General features: G+C 42.7%; 1 protein-coding gene across 2 annotated transcripts in view; it reads left to right on the top strand.

The window, feature by feature from the left end:
* SH3RF2 (SH3 domain containing ring finger 2) overlaps positions 1 to 19,863 on the top strand; it is a 112,307-nt gene that overhangs the window by 37,998 nt on the left and 54,446 nt on the right. For both annotated transcript variants that reach the window (XM_033096706.1, XM_033096707.1), the window contains exons 3-5: positions 8,619 to 8,888; positions 11,876 to 11,971; positions 18,378 to 18,701. In XM_033096706.1, coding sequence (XP_032952597.1) covers positions 8,619 to 8,888; positions 11,876 to 11,971; positions 18,378 to 18,701 — 690 coding nt within the window. The remainder of the gene's footprint in view (positions 1 to 8,618; positions 8,889 to 11,875; positions 11,972 to 18,377; positions 18,702 to 19,863) is intronic.

Raw genomic sequence — 19,863 nt, forward strand, 5'->3', positions numbered from 1 at the left:
AGAAGAAGTAAGGAATGCCATGCCCACTGACTCAATGTGGCAGGAGGTAGACAACGAAGGAGCATGGAGAGCTGTGATGTCCCAGCTCTCTCCCTAGGGCTGGAAGAAGAGAGGTGTGAGAGAAAAGACAGAGGGAAGGAGAAATAGAGAGCTACGTGACAACAGTCACAGAACAGAATGGACTTTTAGATGTAGACATAGGGCCAATAATGGGACCCTCCTGACATCAGTTCTCTTCCCATGTCTCAGTGTCTTTCATCTATTTCCCTATTCTTTTCCTCCATAAAACTTACTCCAACTTGTATTTATATATTTATCTATTTATTTATAACTTTGACCTTTCTTTCCCCAACTACACAATGCCTGGCATAGTTGGCACTCAAAAAAAATTTACTGGGGCCGACCCGATGGCTCAGGCGGTTAGAGCTCTGTGCTCCTAACTCCGAAGGCTGCCGGTTCGATTCCCACATGGGCCAGTGGGCTCTCAACCACAAGGTTGCCGGTTCAATTCCTCGACTCCCGCAAGGGATGGTGGGCAGCGCCCCCTGAAACTAAGATTGAACACGGCACCTTGAGCTGAGCTGCCGCTGAGCTCCCGGATGGCTCAGTTGGTTGGAGCGCATCCTCTCAACCACAAGGTTTCCCTCCCGCAAGGGATGGTGGGCTGCGCTCCCTGCAACTAACAACGGCAACTGGACCTGGAGCTGAGCTGCGCCCTCCACAACTGAGATTGAAAGGACAACAACTTGACTTGGAAAAAGTTCTGGAATTACACACCGTTCCCCAACAAAGTCCTGTTTCCCTTCCCCCACCCCAAAAAAAATTTATTGAAAGAAAGCATGAATAACAAATAGGGCTGAAAAAGTCAGTCCAGAAGGTGTAACCACAAATTCATTACTCCCCTCTCCTCTTTTGGAAAAAATCTCTAAGCATCTTTATTTACTGAACACTGATTATTTGCTGAGCATTCTACTAAGTACTCTATGTGATTTATCTGCTTAGTCCTTTCAACAAACCCGTGAAGAAGTGTGTTCAGATGTCCCCAAGACCCCCCTCAGATTCCATGATTCACTAGAAGGGCTCACAGAACTCAGCAAAACTGTTCTACTCAGTTAGGGTTTATTACAGTGAAAAGACACAGACTAAAGTCAGAAATGGGAAAGGTAACCTAGGGCAGGGTCCAGGAGAGGCCAGGCACAAGCTTCCAGTTGTGCTCTCCCAGAGGAGTTGTGCAGACAGCACTGATTTCACCCAGCGACAGTTGTGACAACACACATGGAGCACTGGCAGCCGAGGAAGCGCAGCAGAGACTTGATGCGCTGGGGCTTTTATCGGGGGTCAGTCAGGTAGGCAGCCCCTCCAGGAGTCAGGTTCCAGTGCCTGACCCAAGCCCACCACCATAAATCACGTCGTTAGCTTAGGCCATCTGGTATGTCCCAAGGTCCCAGAGAGACACAGCGTCTCTCTGATTAGGTGAGCTGCTCCAAGGGCTTAGACGTTATCTCCCAGAACAAGGGCCAAAAGTTTCTTTCGGATATGCAGGATTTGCAGAGCCCAGACTTGCTGAGAATGCTGCAGATGGAAGTATTAGTATCAGCCCCAATTTATGGATGATCCAAAATAAGAGTCAGGAAGGCCGAGTGATTTGGCCAAAGTTGCAAAAGCCAGCATGCAAACCAAGATCCTACTTGACTCTACCATCTGTGTCCTGTTGCACCCTCGTACCACCCCTGAACAAGTAAATTTCTCTACGAAGAAAAGAAAGTCACAGAGACTATGTCATAAGCCTGGCCTCCAAGCTGAATGCCCACCTTCAGGGATTTCCACTTAGGAAGACCACAGGACTGTGTGCCTTCTGGTGATCTCAGCCCCCAAGCAGCACACAGTCTGGGCTTTGTCGAGCGACCAGGTCTGATCCTGTTGAGTGAGTGCTGGGGAGCTCTGCCTCCTCACCAGTGATGGGACAACACGTGCCCAAGGGCCAGCCAGCACTTTCTAATGTCCACTCCATTGCCCCCAACAAATCTGCTCCGAAAGGATTGCACGGTGAGGGAGGGAGGCCAGGCTAAGCAGACACTAGGAAGTTAGGATCCGGGACAGGTAGTTGACCCTTAGGCTCACCAAGAGAGGAAATCGCAGGGGAAGTCACATTTATCTTGCCCAGCTTTCCCAAGGCCTGTTCTGCTAATCCTGCAAAGTGCTCCGATGCAAATACAAAATCACCTTAGCAGAGTACACCTTCTGAGAAGCCAGTCTGCAAAGAAGCCTGTGTCACTTTGTTTAACTCAGTAGTCCCTGAGCTTGTTTGAGTATTGAACACTTTTTGAGTGTGTGTACCGCCAAATTATTAAAATTCAGGGCAATTTGGAAAATACGATCCAACTCTTTTTTATTTCCCAGCTCATGCCAATAGATCTGCTTTCCAATCATTATTATCAGTCATATTTATTAACCTTGCATGCATGCTTTTCCTCCAGGAATGGTAATTCCTGGCTGTTTCTTGATTAATTCACGAATCCATTCATCCATCAAGCATTTATCAAACACCTGCTGGTGTCCAGGGCTCAGAGACAGAGACACAGAGGTGCTTCAGACACAAATCCTGAATTCTCCAGCAGAGAATTTATAGCCTGGTGAATGATAACTTGAGCCAAAGGCCAGGATATTTTTTCTTGGCCCCATTCTGCAGTGATGGGCGATCTCATGACCAGCTCAGGGAAGCAAGCAGTTAGCTCCATGGGCCGTGTCATCAGTCTCCTGCAGTTAGCTCAGCATGTTGATTTTGGCCCCGCCTAATGCCAGGAGTAGAGAGAGTCAGGCCAACTCCTTTCTAAATGAGTGGGAAGTGTCACTAGAGCATGGTGAAGAGCTGGTCACATAAGAGCAGGTGGAGCTCACACCCTAAGCTCAGCTTTTCCCCTTGTGTGCAGCACCGAGGTGGTTCTGCTCCACGTGGGCTCCTTTTGTCTTACCCTGTTATCAGCCCAAGTGCCTCCTTCATTATTTTCAAATTGGAACTAAGCTCCGGGCTCACTGGCAGATAGACCTGCTCCTATTTCTGAATTCTACTATTTGAATATTCCATTGTCAGGCAGTTCTGCTGTCATATGTATTCGTCAGGACTTGTTCAGTTTCAAGTGTCAGAAAATAACTCCAAATAGTTATTTGCGTAAACACTACGCTGGGGATATGATCTCATTTACCTGAGTAGCCTTCTGGCACAGCTGGATTTAGGTGTTCAATTTTGTCATCATGGCTCTGTCTGCCTAATTCCCTATTTATCTCACTGTATCTCTAGTTCTGCTGCCTTCTGCAGCTTAGTCAGCAAAGTGTGTCTGCTGGTGGGGAAGTATCACCCCTGGCGTACAAGGCTTACCACCTCAAGACGCACGATCCAAACGTAAGAAAGACTCTCTTCTTGGCATCTATGTATCAAACTTCAAAGAAGATTCCAATTGGCCCTGTTTGGGGTCCATACCTGACCTGGACCAAGCGCTATGCCAGGGTGGTGTGGGTACTCTAACTGGCCGGCCTGGGCCACGTAACCCTGTGTGTGTGGTGTGTCCGGAGTGAATGACAAGCCCATCAGAAGATGGAGAGTAGGTTCCTCAGAGAAGAGACGTTTGCCATAATTTTACTGCTAACATTCATAATTACTCCAACAACACTGTACTACTCGTGTCCCCACACGCCCCCGTTTCCCTGTTTCTGGGTTCTATGCGTTACCCTCCATCAGAAACAGGGCCCTCGTGGCTTTCAGATCCTCCTTGACATGACACATCAATAGAAGAATTACAGGAGCGTAGAATTCTTGAGCCTTTTGAATCTCAGAAAAAGAAAGCTTTATAGGCACACACAAGCTTCCAGTGGAATATCTGTCTGGAAAACACCAGGAAAAAAGTTTGGTAATGGCCCAGTTGTGAGACCTCCACACACACTTTATCCCCATTCTCCCTCCCACCTGTACCCGGGGAAACAGTTATGCGTGATGACCGCTGTGACCAACAAGACAACAGTGGCAGCTGATGTGGCACTTGGAGGCATTTTCCCTTGAGAGAATCAGCCAGCTGAGTCTCTCCAGGTGCTTAACTTTTATGTGAGGGCTCTGGAGTTCAATAATTCATGCTAATGCAGCCGGCAGCAAGCAAATTGCATTCACACTCTATTCAGATTTTGATTACAAAACAGAGCCCCAAATGAGTTTTATGATGGAAAAACGTACTTAGGTGACTTCAGCTGGATGAAAGAAAATGAGGGTGCTTTGAGGTCAAATGAGCCTAAGTCAGTCTTGGAGCTGTCATACTCTGGCTGTGTGACCTTGCATGGTGACATTGAACATCTCAGAACTTCTGTTTCTTCATCAATAAAATGGGACACTATCACCTACTTCATAGGCTTTTGAGATCATTTTCTACGACTTGTCAGAACCACAGTGAATGTTAATTTCCTTCCTCTCTTCAGATTCTCTCTCTCTCTCTCTCTCTCCCCCCCTCTCTCTTTCCATCTCTCTCCCACCTCCCCAAACCCACCCCCTTTTCCATTCCTCCCTCTTTACAGCATAGAAGGCAATGTTTCCTATAGGTATGAATGTAGAACTGAGACTCTGGGGAGGGATTATCCAAAATGAGTAGGTGAAAAGAGTCTTCATGTTAAAAATAGAATTTACAATTCACTTTCACAATACTTACCTATACTGAAGGAAGATGGAAAAAAGATGACTCTTTTGGGGGGTGGGGGAAGTAAATACATGTATTGATACCCATTTTATATAGTTCAATGAAATAATCTATAAAGATAAAAGCATTGTTCTTTTTGATAGCACCATGATCCGTGTAATCAGGTTCCTGCAGGAAGCACTCCAAGTCACACAGTGAGGTTTACAGACCTAAATATATGTATTTCATTAAACAGTGGCACTTAGGTACTCAGGTGGTCCAGTGGCTTTGGAATATATGACTACTGGGCACGTGGAGTAAAACGAAATGGTCACGGCATGTAAAGTACATCATGGAGAACATAGTCAATAATGTTGCAACAACTATGTAGAGTGCCAGGTGGGTACTAAACTAATCGGGGGGATCACTGCATACATAATATGAATGTCTCACCACTGTGCTGTACACCTGAAACTAATGTAAAATAATATTAATGTCAACTGTAAGTGACAAAAGTAAATAATTTTTAAGAAGAAAAACATTTTAAAAATAATGTGTAAGTTTAAATCAATGGAAAGAATATCAACCATCAAGCAAAGGAACAATTTTGAATTAATTGCGAAAAATTCTGCAGTTGACACTTGGTGTCAGAATACTGAAGAGCCTAAGTGTTTAACAACACATGTTGTGCCATGGGCTCTCTCCAACCCCCAGTGGACAGTCCACCAGTGCCCTAGGGTCATTTATGTTCAATAAAACTTTGGCACTATCTCAGGATTTCAAAGTTAATGCATCTTCAAAGAGATTTAAGCATGTAGTGCAATTTTAGTTTTATATACATGCTCAGTAGTCATGAAAGTACGTAAGCCACTTGTACTGGATGTCTTCCAGAAAAGGAAAGGAAGGGAAGGGAAGGGAAGGAAAGGAAAGGAAAGGAAAGGAAAGGAAAGGAAAGGAAAGGAAAGGAAAGGAAAGGAAAGGAAAGGAAAGGAAAAAAGCATTTCAGCCAAAACCTACATCAAAATTTCGTTGCTCCCATGTTAGCTAGAATAAGACATAACTCAGATCAGGGGGCATCAAACTTGGATACTGGGAGCGCTAGATAAAAATGCAGCTACTTGAATTGCAATCCAAGAGATCCTAGTCAAATAGGTCAGGGATGGGGTCCAGGAATCTGCATTTTTAACATCTCCCAGGATTCTGAAACAGTTGGACCACAGACTTCATTTTGAGAAACACTGGCTGACTGGTTAAGAGCTTAGGCTGGGGATAGACAGACCTGAGTTCAAATCCTAGCTCTACCACTTTCTAGCTTCATGAATTTGGGCAACTTTTCAAGCTCTCTGATACCCAGTTTTCTAATCACAGTTTGTTGTGAGAATTAAGTAAATACAAGTATATTGTGGCATGGTTAGCACAGTGCCTGGCACATAGGAAGAAACACTCAATAGATATTAGCTGTTGGTATTGTCATTATTTAATGATAAAGGGCTTTAATTCTTTTTTCTTAATTTTTTTATTTTCTTTTCTTTTCCTTTTACAAATCCAAAATAACAGTGCATTGAGCAAAATGCAAGTTTATTTAGCTTTCAGCCAAAAATCTGGAAGTAAAGTAGTAGAAGACTGGTCTAGCAGCTCTGCAACCCAAACTGCTTCCTTTTCTAGTTAGGTGTGACCCTCATCCTCATTATTCAGGATGGCAGCTAGAGCTCCAGCAATCACATCTGCATTCCACAAATCAAAATGGAGGAAAGGAAAAGGGTTTCTTTCAGTAAAGACACTTTCTAAAAGTTATTTATACCCCATTGGCCAGAACTTAGTTGCCAGGGAAGCTAGAAAATGTGACTAGTGTTTTAAGTGGTCACATACCCTGGAAAATGGGATTTATATTTACAAGGTCAAATTGGAGTGAAGAAATATAGAGGGACAACTTTTGTTCCCTGATATACCCAACCCTAGAAGTTTAGCAGATTCAAATCGTTCCCCCAAAATCTTCTGCTCTCATCCTGCATCTATCTACCTGCTTATTTCTCAGGTTAGGAACATCTTCTCCAAAAACATAGTTGCATCATTTGCTGATCCTACTCACCTTGGCTTATTTTTTTCCTAAATTACTCCCATACGTTTCACTTCTCATCCCCCCAGTTTCATTCACTTTATTTTTACTATCCAATTTTAACAGGAAATACAATTATTTCATTGTAGAATAGAAAACACTGCTAAGCACTTAGGGAAACTTTTTTTTTAATATTCAAAAATCTCACCTCTTAGAAATAATCACTCTTAAAATGTTGGTGTATAGCCATCTAGCATTTTCCTCAGGTAAACATATACATATGTGTCTATAGTGAAAGCCTGTTTTAACATCTTCTGTTATACTTAACAATATATTATGAATAACTCTCAATGGTATTAAATATAGATCAGTATCATCAATTTTAATGACTGCAGGGTATTCTATTGTATGGGTGTATCATAATTTATTCAACCAATTCCGTTTATCTGCTACACTGTACCAAACCTCCTAGCACACCTTTGCTCATCTGTCCACCACACTCCGAGGATGAGCTGTGTTCCTGTGGTTTTCTAACTCCCCAGGCTCTCCTTACTGTATCCAGGGACCAGCAGAAAAGCACTGCTCTACCATCTCATCCGCAATATGATGCTGTTTAGGTCTTGTCTCTACCCCTAAGCTGCTTAAAATTCCTTTCAAAAGAATTGCAGACACAGAACTTTCTTGAAGAACTGAATTAATGCCTTTTTCGACCCCCTTATGGGTAGAAAGACTGCCCCCAGGAGAGGGGACTGTTTCACCCCAGTGCTGAGAAAAGCACAAAACAAAACACAATCCCCACGACACTGATAGGTTTTCTATTAAACCTGCATTATCAGAAGCTTCCGTTGGCCGCACTTACTTCAAACAGGACCAGAGTGAGGCTGTTTCTGTGTGGAGATGCCGGTTTCAATTAGGAAAAAGAAATGTGTTGAATGAAATAATTATTTGGACAGACACCTGATTTGACAAATGACTATTCTTTAGTTGATTTTTTTAAATTTATGATTGATTTCTGACTCATTGTTTCTTTGTCTCAGTTGTTCTTCCTAATGATTCAAACATTCGTGAGGCTTAGGACCAATTATATTGTATCACTCTCATAGAACACTTTCTATTTTCAGGGAGTTTTCACCTCAGTTTTCTTCCCATCGATATTGAACAATAGGTAGAACTGATATCATTAACCCTCCATTGTAGATGATGTTAATAAGAAAATGTCATTTATTGAGCACATACTATGTACCAAGCAATGTGCTAAAAATATTACAAGCACTTATTCTTCACAACTACCCTAATGAGGTGGGTATTCTGTTATTACCCCTACTGTATAAGTGAATACGGTTTAAGAAAGATTACATAACTTGACCCAGCTGTCAGAGAAACAGACATGGGGTCACAAAAGAGAAAAGAGGTGGAGCCAGAATTCAAAATCAGTGTTCAGGCCCCAGAAAGCATCACTGACTCACTCAAGTTCGCCTAGTTATGGAGTCAAGTCCGAAACCTGGTTCTCTGCATAGTGATTTAGAACAGGAGCTCTAAAATCTGGTGGCCTGAGTGCAGATCTCATATCTGCCATTTCCCAACTGTGTCACCTGAGGCAAGTTACTAAACCACTCTGGTCACCCCACTTAGAAATGGGGATAATTAGAGGGTCTGTCTCAAAGATATCATCCACAGATCACATTATTCTACTATATAATTCTACGTACAATTCATCACCTCATTCTACTCATTGACAACACTCTGTTTTGTTGTAAACATTGCATTCGATGTTTACAGATCCACAAGATGACCCACGTACAGCACTCAGCGCCAGGAAGTGCTCAGTGGTTAATTATTAATATGCTACCTTCTGTCCCTCCTGCCTCTAAGCTAAGCACCTGTTTCACTGCTCTGTCCTACTGCAGGTGCCTCGAGCCAAGGCCTTATGCAACTACCGAGGGCACAATCCCGGTGACCTGAGGTTTAATAAGGGAGATGTCATCCTCCTCCGGAGACAGCTGGACGAGAACTGGTATCAGGGCGAGATCAATGGCATCAGTGGGTTCTTCCCCACCAGCTCTGTGGAAGTCATCAAGCAGCTGCCCCAGCCGCCCCCACTCTGCCGGGCCCTCTACAACTTCGACCTACGAGATAAGGACAGGAGTGACAACCAGGACTGTCTGACCTTCCTCAAGGTGAGATTCTGGGCAGCCTCCAGAGTCACCAGTGACCACACAGTCTGTGGCGGAACCTGGAGTCGTTGGCTTAATATTAGATGATTTTTTAAAATTATATATGATTTTATATGTAAATACATATAGGTATATATATGTGTGTAATATGCATGTACAACTCAAACTACATAGACATGAAGTCACTAGAGAACTCTACAGGTTGATAGAAATACCAGTTTGATAGAAATCCTTCACCTTTTCTATTGCAATTACAAAAAGAGACATTTAAACCCTCATTTATTCATTCTGCAATCGCTTTAGAGCACCTGTTCTTTGCAGGCATTAGGGATACAGCATGAACAAGTCACAGTTCCCGCCCTCAGACAGAGTAGTGGGAGAAAGAGACACGTGGACAGGAAATTACCCTACAGCTCTTCCCTCCCTAGCACATAAGGGTGTTCTTACTGACCAAGTTCTCATCACTAATTCTTCGCATTTATGACAGTTTACTCTGTTGTAAACAGTGCATTCAAAACACTCCAAACACACATCATAACAGAATTCCACCTTTATACATAAATAACCTCTTACAAGATATAGTTTCCAAGGACATTAATGACCCTAAGATTTTTCACCTCTTTTTTTTATTGGATGATTCTTCACCATATGCAAGTAAGAACACTTCTACTTAAGTCTAGACTTCTTTAATTCTGTGTTTAATTCAGTATTTATTATTCCTTAAACATTCAAATTTTCTGGTAGAAACCAAAGTTGGGGTGAATTTCATTCTTTGCTACTTATGATAAATAAATCAAGCACAAGAAGTGCCACTGTTACAGTAGTTCAGGAAAGGTCTTCTGTTTAGTCAAACATTTTTATTCCACCACTACCAGAAATGAAATTTACTTCAGATTTCCTCCAACTAGATAACCTCACTGTCCTCCATATTTTGAAATACTGATCATTATTGTCTTGGCACCTCAGAGTGAGTCCCGTAAGGAAAGTCGTTCTGTAGCCCAGCTGCAAAGTCTGTCCTTCAGCTACAGTTAGAGAAAGGATGGTTCAATCCCACAAGTATTTATTCAGTATTTACTTTGTGCCCAGCATTAGACACTGAGCTCTGGGGACATAGCTGGAGGAAGACAGTGACAGGAAGCATTGTCTGCTTTCTTTCTTTTTTTTTTTTTTTTTTTTTTTGTCCCTCTCTGGGAATTTGCAAATTGGGACACTTACTCTACCTGTTCATTCATTCAGTAAGCCCAGCTATGCACCAAGCTGTCCATTGGGGATAAAATGATGAATCACTGTCCCTACCTTCACAGAGCCAGCAGTCCTGGTGGAAGGAACAGACACATAAATTGGCAATTATGACAAGGAACCCAAAGAGAGAATTTGATCCACTGTGGAGGGCTGGGGAAGGCAGAGACCACTCTAGGAAATCTCATGGTCTTCCTAACCTCAGCGTGTCCAAATGAAACTAAGGATCTTTCGTCTCAAAGCTGCTTTTTTTCCTAGTGTATTCTATCTCAGTGATTTGTACAATGTATTCACATAGTCATTCATGAATGTATGCATTCTAGAAATACTTATTGGGTGACTACTAAAGCGGAGCCACCGTATTAGGTGCTGGGAACACAGAAATGAGCAAAACAGACACAGGCCCTGCACACATGGAGTTTATGGTCTGATGGGTTACACTGGCATTAAAGAAATAATGACCTGAAAATGTGTAATGGCAAATTGTAATAAGGAGAGAAAAAGCTAAGAAAAGGTATGACGCAGTAAATGAATTTAGATTTGGACGCATCTAAATTACTCAGGGGCATGGATCAGAAGGCCAGAGAGATCGGTGGATAAATATTCAGGTTTAGATGACGAACAGGCATGGACGTGGAAAGGTGTCCCTGGTAAGTGAAAAATCAATGTGTCCAGTATGGCTACATCTGTATGAAGTACAAGAATAGACAAAATGAACAGGGTACAAAGGAGCCTTCTGGACACCGGGAATATTTGATAACTTTTTTTTTTTTTTTTACTTAAAATTTATTGGGGTGACAATTGTTAGTAAAGTTACATAGGTTTCAGGTGTACAATTCTGTAATACCTCATCTATATATCACATTGTGTGCTCACCACCCAGAGTCAGTTCTCCTTGTATCACATATTTGACCCTCTTTACCCTCATCTCCCACCCCTTTCCCCCCTTACCCTCTGGTAACCACTAAACTATTGTCTGTGTCTATGAATTCGATAACTTTTGATCTGGATGGGAGTTTCGTGGATATAGTTGACATAAAAATTTGTCATCTAAAATTTATGTTCTTTACATCTAAAATTTATGTTATTATATACATGTGTGTATGTTTTTGGAAGAGACTTTAAAAATTAGTGTGGTTATATGTACGTGTAAATATGTTTTATCTTCATAGAAAAGAATCTGGGGAAAAAAGTGTTAACCAAGGTGTTGATAGTGGTTTTACCTATTCTGTAATAGAAATTTTTCTTTGTTTTGCTTATCTGTATTTTCAAGTGTTTCTACAAATCTACATACAACCTTTTATAATAAGAAAAATTTGAACAAAAAGCGACTTTACATTTGATACATTCAATATTGAACAGGTTCTGAAAAGTCTTCAAAATCAGAATGAAATTCAGTCTCCCTTTTACTAAGTTTGTCGCCCTATGTCTTTCATCTTGATTTCTCCTTCGGATTAACTTAAATGAAAAGCCCAGATTCTGCTGGTAATTGAAACCTAGAAACATTTCTAAGTTTTCCTATTGGATTCCATTTATCATCCAAATTATTTCTACTTCTCGTGTGGTCTTGATGACCCAAATCCTGCCCTGTATGGAGAAAGATCATTTAGCAGGAAAATTGTGTAAATAAATCATGAAAGAACTACGTTTCTTGCACCTTACTCCTTCTGGGACTCCAAGCGGATGTCCACAGAGCTTTCACCACCTGAAAACTGAGAGTAAACACTGACCATAGGACTTCTCTCTTTCAGGATGATATCATCACTGTGATCAGCCGAGTGGATGAGAACTGGGCGGAAGGAAAGTTAGGAGACAAAGTAGGCATCTTCCCAATCTTGTTTGTAGAGGTACGTGAGTATCAAGTCTATATCTGATTCAAGCTTACTCAGAAATACACACGTGCTACAGTGATTTCTGAGAGGAATTCCCATTTGGTCTGAGGCTTATTTCAGAACTAACTAAAGTCTCTAAAGAAAAGATGCCAGATGATAATACCCAGTCCTGGCAAGAGTGTGGTGAAATGGGCCTTTTCATTCTGCTGGTAGAAATGTAACTTGATACAGTCTCTCATATCCAAACTCATATCAAGAACGTTAAAAATGTACATCTCCTCTGAGTCAGCAATTCCACATCTGAGACTTTATTTATTGTAAGGAAATATTTTTAAAAGTATGCAAAGATATATGTATAAAATGTGCAAGAATGTTCACCATTGCATTGTGTATAATGGTTAAAAAAAAGAATCTAGCTATCCAACAATAAGGACTTAGTTTTTAAAAATAATGGTGATAGAAAATATACCCCTTAAAAATAATGTTAGAGAAGAATATTCAGTGTCATGGACTATTTGGTATTATGGGGAAATGTTTGTGATTTATTGTTAACTAAAATAAAGTTTTATGGGTATAGAGTTTAAGATTTAGAAGATGAAAAAGTCCTAGAGATCTGTTTCACAACAACGTGAATGTACTTCATACTACTGAACTGTATACTTAAACATGGTTAATATGATAAATTTTATGTTGTATGTTTCTTACCACAACAAAAAGAAACAAACTCAAGTATATGAAACTAGATTTATAAATATATGTGTGTATATATAAATGGATAAAGGACTAAAAAGAAATGCACCTAAATATTAACAGTGGTGATCATCAGATAGTGAGATTCTAGATGATTTTCTTTTTTTTCTGCTGGCTTGTATTTTGTAAATCTTCTGAAATGAGCACATATTACTTGTTTGTTTGTTTGTTTTTTAAAGAAAGAAAGAGCACATGCTAGCCTATTTCTCCAACATAACCATATAACCTGGAGTTCCTAACCTCTCTAGCCTTCAACCTCACCGTAGCTTGAAGCAGATCATTACAAATTTAAAAGAAAGTTTTCATTGATTAACTGCATGTATTGGGTGCTTACCAGGCATAAGGCATTAAACGTCAGCAGTGGGAATCTATGAAAGAAGTAAAAGGCCTGCTCCCCACCCCCTAGGAGAGTGGGGTGAAAGCAGAACAGAGGCACGAGCGGAGAAAAGGAACCAATCTTTCATTCATAAGCCAAAGCGAGTTCTTAAGTGAATGGTGTGCCCAGATCACTGCCCAGCTTTCAAGGTTCTCTGCGCATCCTCTACTCAATCAGTGTTGAGGGGTTGAAAAATGGAAGGAAGGGAGGGATGGAGAAGGGCCCAGAGAGGCTGGTCTTCTATCTCTAACAAATTCTCATTCCTAGTGCTTTTTCTCTTGCTGAGGCCCCTTCCAGGTATACCCAGCCAATTCTCTCTACCTGTTCAAATTTCACTCATTTTACAAGGCTCTGCTAGAAACCCACTTTCTCCGTATAATTTCAGCAACCAGCTGAACGCTGAGTTGTCTCTAATTTCTCTAAACACCTGTGTGTATATTGCTTGTACTTCATAGGCTAGCCTAACACAGAACAGGTACTCTATTAACAATTGGCTTAACAAGTGAATGAATGAAAAAATATTTGAGAGGTTGTCAGACTAACCAGGACAAATTTTAGAAAACAAACCACTCAGTGTGACCCCATTCTAAACATATATTCAATCCTTCAACTAATTTTTCACTGAGCGCCTGCTATGTCAGGTCCTATGCTAAGTTCTAAAGAGATAAGACAGATAGGGGTCCCTATTTTCAGATTATAAAGTCAGACATTAATCAAGTCATTATAAGTGTAATGAATGATGCAAAGTGTAAAGTAGCGGGAACTTTGCAGGGAGGGAGACAACTTATCTGACTCAGCAAATGCCTCTTAAACCAAGATCTGATCTCTGACTAGGAGTTATGTAGGTTAAGCACGGAGGGAAGAATGTTTTAGGGAATGGAGATAACATGTGCAAAAGTCCTGCAGAATTTTGATGTATCCAATGGTCCAAAAGAATACTAGAGCTGGAGCTTAGAGAGTAAGAGATTGACTAAAAAAATGAAGCCAGGGAAATAAATGGGAGACGGATCACAGAGAGCTTTGTAAACTATCCTGTATTCACGAAGATGAGCTAGGTTATGCTATGGTAATAAACAGCCTCAAATCTCAGTGACTTCACAAAGAAAAAGTTGTTTCTCACCCACACTGTATGTTCAACACAGAATGGTGAGAAACTCTGTTCACATAAATCACATAGGAACCCAGACTAATCGGCGGGGCCACCTTGTAGTGGCACCATCTGAAACACATGGCCTTCCTAGTTTCTACAGCAGGGAAAGAGTGAGTTGTCTACGAGCAAGTGCCTGCGCTCAGAATGACACGTGTCACTCCCACTCACAGCCCACTGGCCTGAACCAGTGACGTCACCCCATCTGTGTTCACGTTAGCTGAGGAGGCTAGGGGAGTACGTGGAGTATTTGGTGAGTACTGTCTCTGCCACGTCGTAGAAGCTTGGACTCGATTCCAGAAGTCAGCAGAAGCCATTGAAAGCTTTTAAGTGAGGCAGTGATTCCATCAGATTTGGGCTTCTTACAGGCTGCTCTGGCTCTAGTGGGAAAAATAATTTGAAGAGGAGGGAGGGAAAAGCAGAAAGAACAGTGAGGAGAGGGCTACAGCACGGCTCGGTCAGAAGACGACTGTGGCTTGGGCCAGGAGATGGGAAACCAGTGGGAAGATTCAAGGACCTTTTCGGAAGTAGATCGACCGGACTTGGAGGCTGACAGAGTGGGAAGCAGGGGAGCGGAAGGGGTCAAGGGTCATGCCCCATTTTCTGATTTGTGTGCCTCAGTGACTGGGGAAGCCATTTGCTGCGTCAATCAACACGTGCTGAAGAGGAACGATTATGTTGATTGGGAGACAGTGGTTAAGTGTCCAAGGACAGAGATCAGCGACAACGAATGTCTAGTTGGACACATAGGAGGGGCTTAACTTATTGCAGATTAGAGCTCGCTTGGTCCCCTGCGTTATTTGAAGAAGCTCCTTCAAAGCTGTAGGGGTGGGAAAACAGCCCCACTCATTGTAACACCCATTTCTGATACTTTTCCCCAAAACTTCTACATTGAATGATTCTTCATTTGGAAACTCTCCCCACCGCTTCATCTCTAAAATTGGTAATTACAAGAATCCTCAAGTTATCATTAAACTAGCCATGGCTTCCTTTGTTCTCCTAACTGCCGGGCGGGGAGGAAGATAACCAAGTGGTTGCTCTAGTCTGGCAACCCGGTTTTCAAAAGTGACTCGAAATCTGAAGTGAACTTTCTAAAGCAGTACTTAAATTTTGACTTCAGTCGTTTCCTTAAGACTAGCACTTGCTGAGAACTCTTTAAATAAGTTTTGCATTACCACGGCCGTGCGAAGCAGTTGGAAGGAAGGAAAGCTTTCTTATGCCAGTGATGTGTCTTGTTGGTTGGTTGGTTGGTTGGTTGGTTGGTTGGTTTGGCATAAACAGGACTTTTCTTAGATTAAAAAAAAAAAGAGGTGGCAAAACAAACACTGAGCTTACACCCATTCTTGTCAGGACTCCTCCATCGGGGCTTGCCTGGGTTATATGACTCTTGCACGGCCCAGTGAACTTCAAGGATATGGTTTCAAATGAGTGGGTACACATTTCAGAGGTGGGCAGTCCTTCCCCAGCTGAGCTGTGAATCACGCTGGCAGAGGACAGGGCAGACCAAGAGTCCCACGGGGCCCTTTGTCCGCGTTGCTCACCTAGGGACAGAATAATTAGGTGAAAGCAGAAAAAAATCAAGCTCATAGTAGCTGTGAATGACCCTAAGGAACTTGACTCATTCAACTCAACGAGTGTATATTGTCCTCTGCCTGGGTCAACGAAGGAGGGATAGGTGCCCTAGGGGCTATAAGACCTTGTCCCTAGTCCAGACTGCTGTCAGAGGTTGCCTGAACAGTTTCACTGACTTCCTCATGGGACCCCTCCTTCCAGTCCTGCACTTCTGAATGACAGCCAGAATGAGCTTCTTATGTATTTTTTAGTCACATACAGCAGAACTTCCTCTATCTGGTGTCCAGTTCTACAGGTTTGCATAAATGCATTCAGTATAACCACACCACCATCGAGATATGGAATAGTTCCCACACTCCCCAAAATACAAGGGAATCCTGCCCCTCTGTCGTCATCTCCTTCCCCGACTTCCAAGCCCTGGCAACCACTAATCTGTTTCATGCTCCTATAGTTTTCCTCTTCCAGAAAGTCACAGAAATGGAAGCACACAGAAAGTAGCCTTTTGAGGGCGGCTTCTTCCACTTAGCACAATGCATCTGAGGTTTATCTATGGTGTTATGGGTAGCAGTAGTTCATCCCTTTTTGCTGTCGTGTCCCTATTCCATTGTATGGATATGCCAGAAGTTGTTTATCCACCTACTCGCTGCAAGACATTGATATTATTTCCCCGTTGCTGACAGTTATGAATCAGCTGCTGTAAACATTCGCATATCATTTTTTGAGTGAGCCGAAGTTTTCATTTCTTTGTGGTAATTACCCTAGGAGTGAAGTTGCTGGGTCAGATGCTAAGTGTGTGCTTACCTTTGTGAGAAACTGCCAAACCGTAGCACGAGCTTTTAAAAGCATCAATCAGATCATGTCACTCCTCTACCTACATCCTGCCAAAGGCTTCTTATTACACTTAAAATAAACTTGAAGCCTTTTCAAACAGGCCCCTTGTGATCCACCCCTGTCTGTCTCTGTGGTCGCCTCTTTACCGCCTGCTCCTCACTTGCTCCATTCCAGCCTTTTCTCTGTTTCTTTCTTGTCTTAATCTCACACGGCTGAGCTTGCCCCGCTTCAGGACCTTTCCACTAGCTTACAATCCCTCTGCCAGGCACGGTCCTACTCCCATCTTCACCTGGCTGGTTCCTGCTTGTCATCTGTGTCTCAGCTTACATGTCACCTTCTCAGCAGGTCTTCTTTGACCCCCCCACAATCTAAAGTAGCCACTCCCCCAGTCACCCTGTCACAGCAGAGCACTTACTACTATGGGATATTTTTTTCGTTTGGTTGTTTCCTACTGGCTTTGCCATTTATAAGTCACCCGTTCTGGGCCTCAGCTTTCTTATCTTTAAAGTGGACATAATAATCCCCCCCACCCCTACTTAATGATTTTTTTTCCCCATAATATTACAAATTCCATGAGGCAGAAACTACATCTGCTTTAAAATTTTCTATCTTGGCTATTTTAATCACATTGTCATTGAAAAGTTCCTAACTGGGCACACTCTCTTTTACCTCTATGATTGCATCTCTACATGAGAATAAGACATGTGGTTCTAGAGCGTAACTGGTGACAATCATAATGACGGAAATTTGAGTAAAATTCCTGGAAAGTTTCATTCACACAAACCCCTTTTTTGTCAACAGTTATGAATCAGCTGCTGTTTCTGAAGCAGGTTTCTGAAGGAAATGGACTCTCAGGGGCCCTTGGAGGGCAGGGCATTCAAAACATAATGCAGTCGGTGGCTGTGCTAGAACTAGTTGGTACTAGATTGGAAGAGCTAGTCACTGTATTTTCAGGAATTTTGCTAGCCAGCTGTTAAACCATTGGTGGATATTGACACCACAGAAATTACTAGAGTCTACAAACCAGGGTTTTGTTTGTTTGTTCTTCTGGTTTACCAGCACACCACTAAAGTCTAGAACAGGAGAGGATGGTAATGAGATAGAGGTATTTAAAGGAAGTAGTAAAAGATGGTCAAAGCATAAAGATTCAGGGTCCTGGATGGATTTACATCCTGGCTCAAACATGTATCAAATGAACTGCAGCAACTTCATCCACACATTGCTCCACACTCACTCAGTGTCGACTCCACGCCACAGCAGAGAAGCTAATGGTCCACTGGGGGGAAGTCAGTGATTCCAGTATGGGGTGAAAAGTGCTAGGATGGGAAAGCACGGGGGCGGCATGCTGCAGGGGCACCGAGAAGGACAAGCAGCCAGCCTGGTGGGGAGCGGCCGGGTAGCTGAAGGAGCGGGGAGGAGCCCACTAGGTGGAAAGGGCTGGGACGTGGCCAGCAGAAACGGGTAAGGATGAGTGCTCCTGAACAGGGAACAGTATGACTGCTCATTTTTGACCCCTTTGGTCCTTAGGAACAGAGTAAAAGAGTAGTACCCACTTTGCAAGAGAGTTGTGAGATTTATTGCTATAGCAAAGTAACTGGGACACACTCATAAAAGATGGAAGCTGACCAAGGCATGACGACTGAGGTGGCGGCATCTTAACTGGCTTCAGACTAGCCTGGGTAAGACTGAGCTGCTCATATTAGATCAGGAAGACTAACTTCTCATCGGACCTTTTGTCTCTTCAGCCAAATCTCACTGCAAGACACCTCCTTGAGAAGAACAAAGGCCGTCAGCCGTCTCGCACAAAAACCCTGTCCCTGGTGTCCTCATCCTCCAGAGGCAAAGCGACCAACACGTCCACCCTCCGAAGGGGCCCCGGGTCCAGGAGGAAGGGGCCTGGGCAGTTCTCTATCACGACAGCCTTGAACACGCTCAACAGGATGGTCCATTCTCCCTTGGGCAGCCCCATGGTGGAGATCGGCACCCCCGTGCTTATCAGCTCCAGCAACTCCTCTGTGATCACCCAGCACGTGGAGAAAGCAGATGTTCCTCCCAGCTCTGCGGGACAGGTAGGGAACAAATCCCTGGGATAAGGGCACCTTGGAGTTGGATGAGTGATCCACACCATGTCCCAAGCGATATTGGATGTTTAGTACCTGCCAAGCACCCACCATGCATAAGAACTAAAGCCATATGTATTGTGTCAGAGCTGTTTATACTCGATCTCATTTCAACCTTGAAACAGCCTGTGAATTAGGTATTGTTGTTCCCACTTTACAGAAGAGAAAATTGAGGCTTAGAGGAGTTTAACAACATGCCAAATTCTCACAGGTATTTGGCTTTCCCATGCTAAGAGCCTTGATGTTGTTCTTGTCCCCTCAAGAACTTCCCTTCAAGGAGATAATGGCACCGGTTTTCCAGAGAGGGTTCTGGAATCACAATTGGAGATTCACTGTTCCATCTAATGGCAATGTATCAGGCATCAGGTGGAAAGGAAGAAAAAAAGAACCTATGGGCTATTGGGAGTGTTCAGGACGGGCAACATAATTTGCAAGGCCCAGTGAAAAATGAAAATGCAGGTCCTTTGCTCAAAAATGAGTAAGAATTTCAAGATGATAACAGCAGAGCATTAAACCAAGCAAAGAGCCCTTCTAAGCACAAAGCCCTGTGTGACTACACATGTCACACATCCACGTAGGGGGTTTTCATATGGAGCATAAGATTCTATATGTGAAGTGCCTAGCACAATGCCCAGCACGTACGAAGCACCCACGAAACATTTGTTCCTAATACTGTTATGATTAAACCTGGTCAAGTGAGTTGCCAACTCAAGGGACATAAGCCAAGGGGCGGTTGTGGAACTCCAGAAGCAGAAGTGCTTGTAAGAGCATGTGGCTATTTAGGCTGAAGGGTACTTTAAAAGATGAAGGACTGAAGGTATGAGGCAAAGTAATTAAGAAGAACTGCATGTTGGGTATTCTGCTGAAAACACTCTTAGAAAACACGCAGGTGGCAACTTGAAAGGACAAACCTCAACTCGCCCTGATGTATTTTTTTTAAGCTGTAAATCTTGTTTTTAAACATGAATCTCTACCTTGGGATTAAATGGCTTAATTGGACTCTAATCCCTTTTTAACAAGACGAGGGGGAAGAGAAAGTCAAGGGCTCCTCAAAGACCTGTGTGCTGGTCTAAAAGGAAAACAGTCACCTCCTGTAACACTTCATATCTTA

Source organism: Rhinolophus ferrumequinum, chromosome 24, assembly GCF_004115265.2.
Source record: "Rhinolophus ferrumequinum isolate MPI-CBG mRhiFer1 chromosome 24, mRhiFer1_v1.p, whole genome shotgun sequence".
NCBI classification, from domain to species: domain Eukaryota; kingdom Metazoa; phylum Chordata; class Mammalia; order Chiroptera; family Rhinolophidae; genus Rhinolophus; species Rhinolophus ferrumequinum.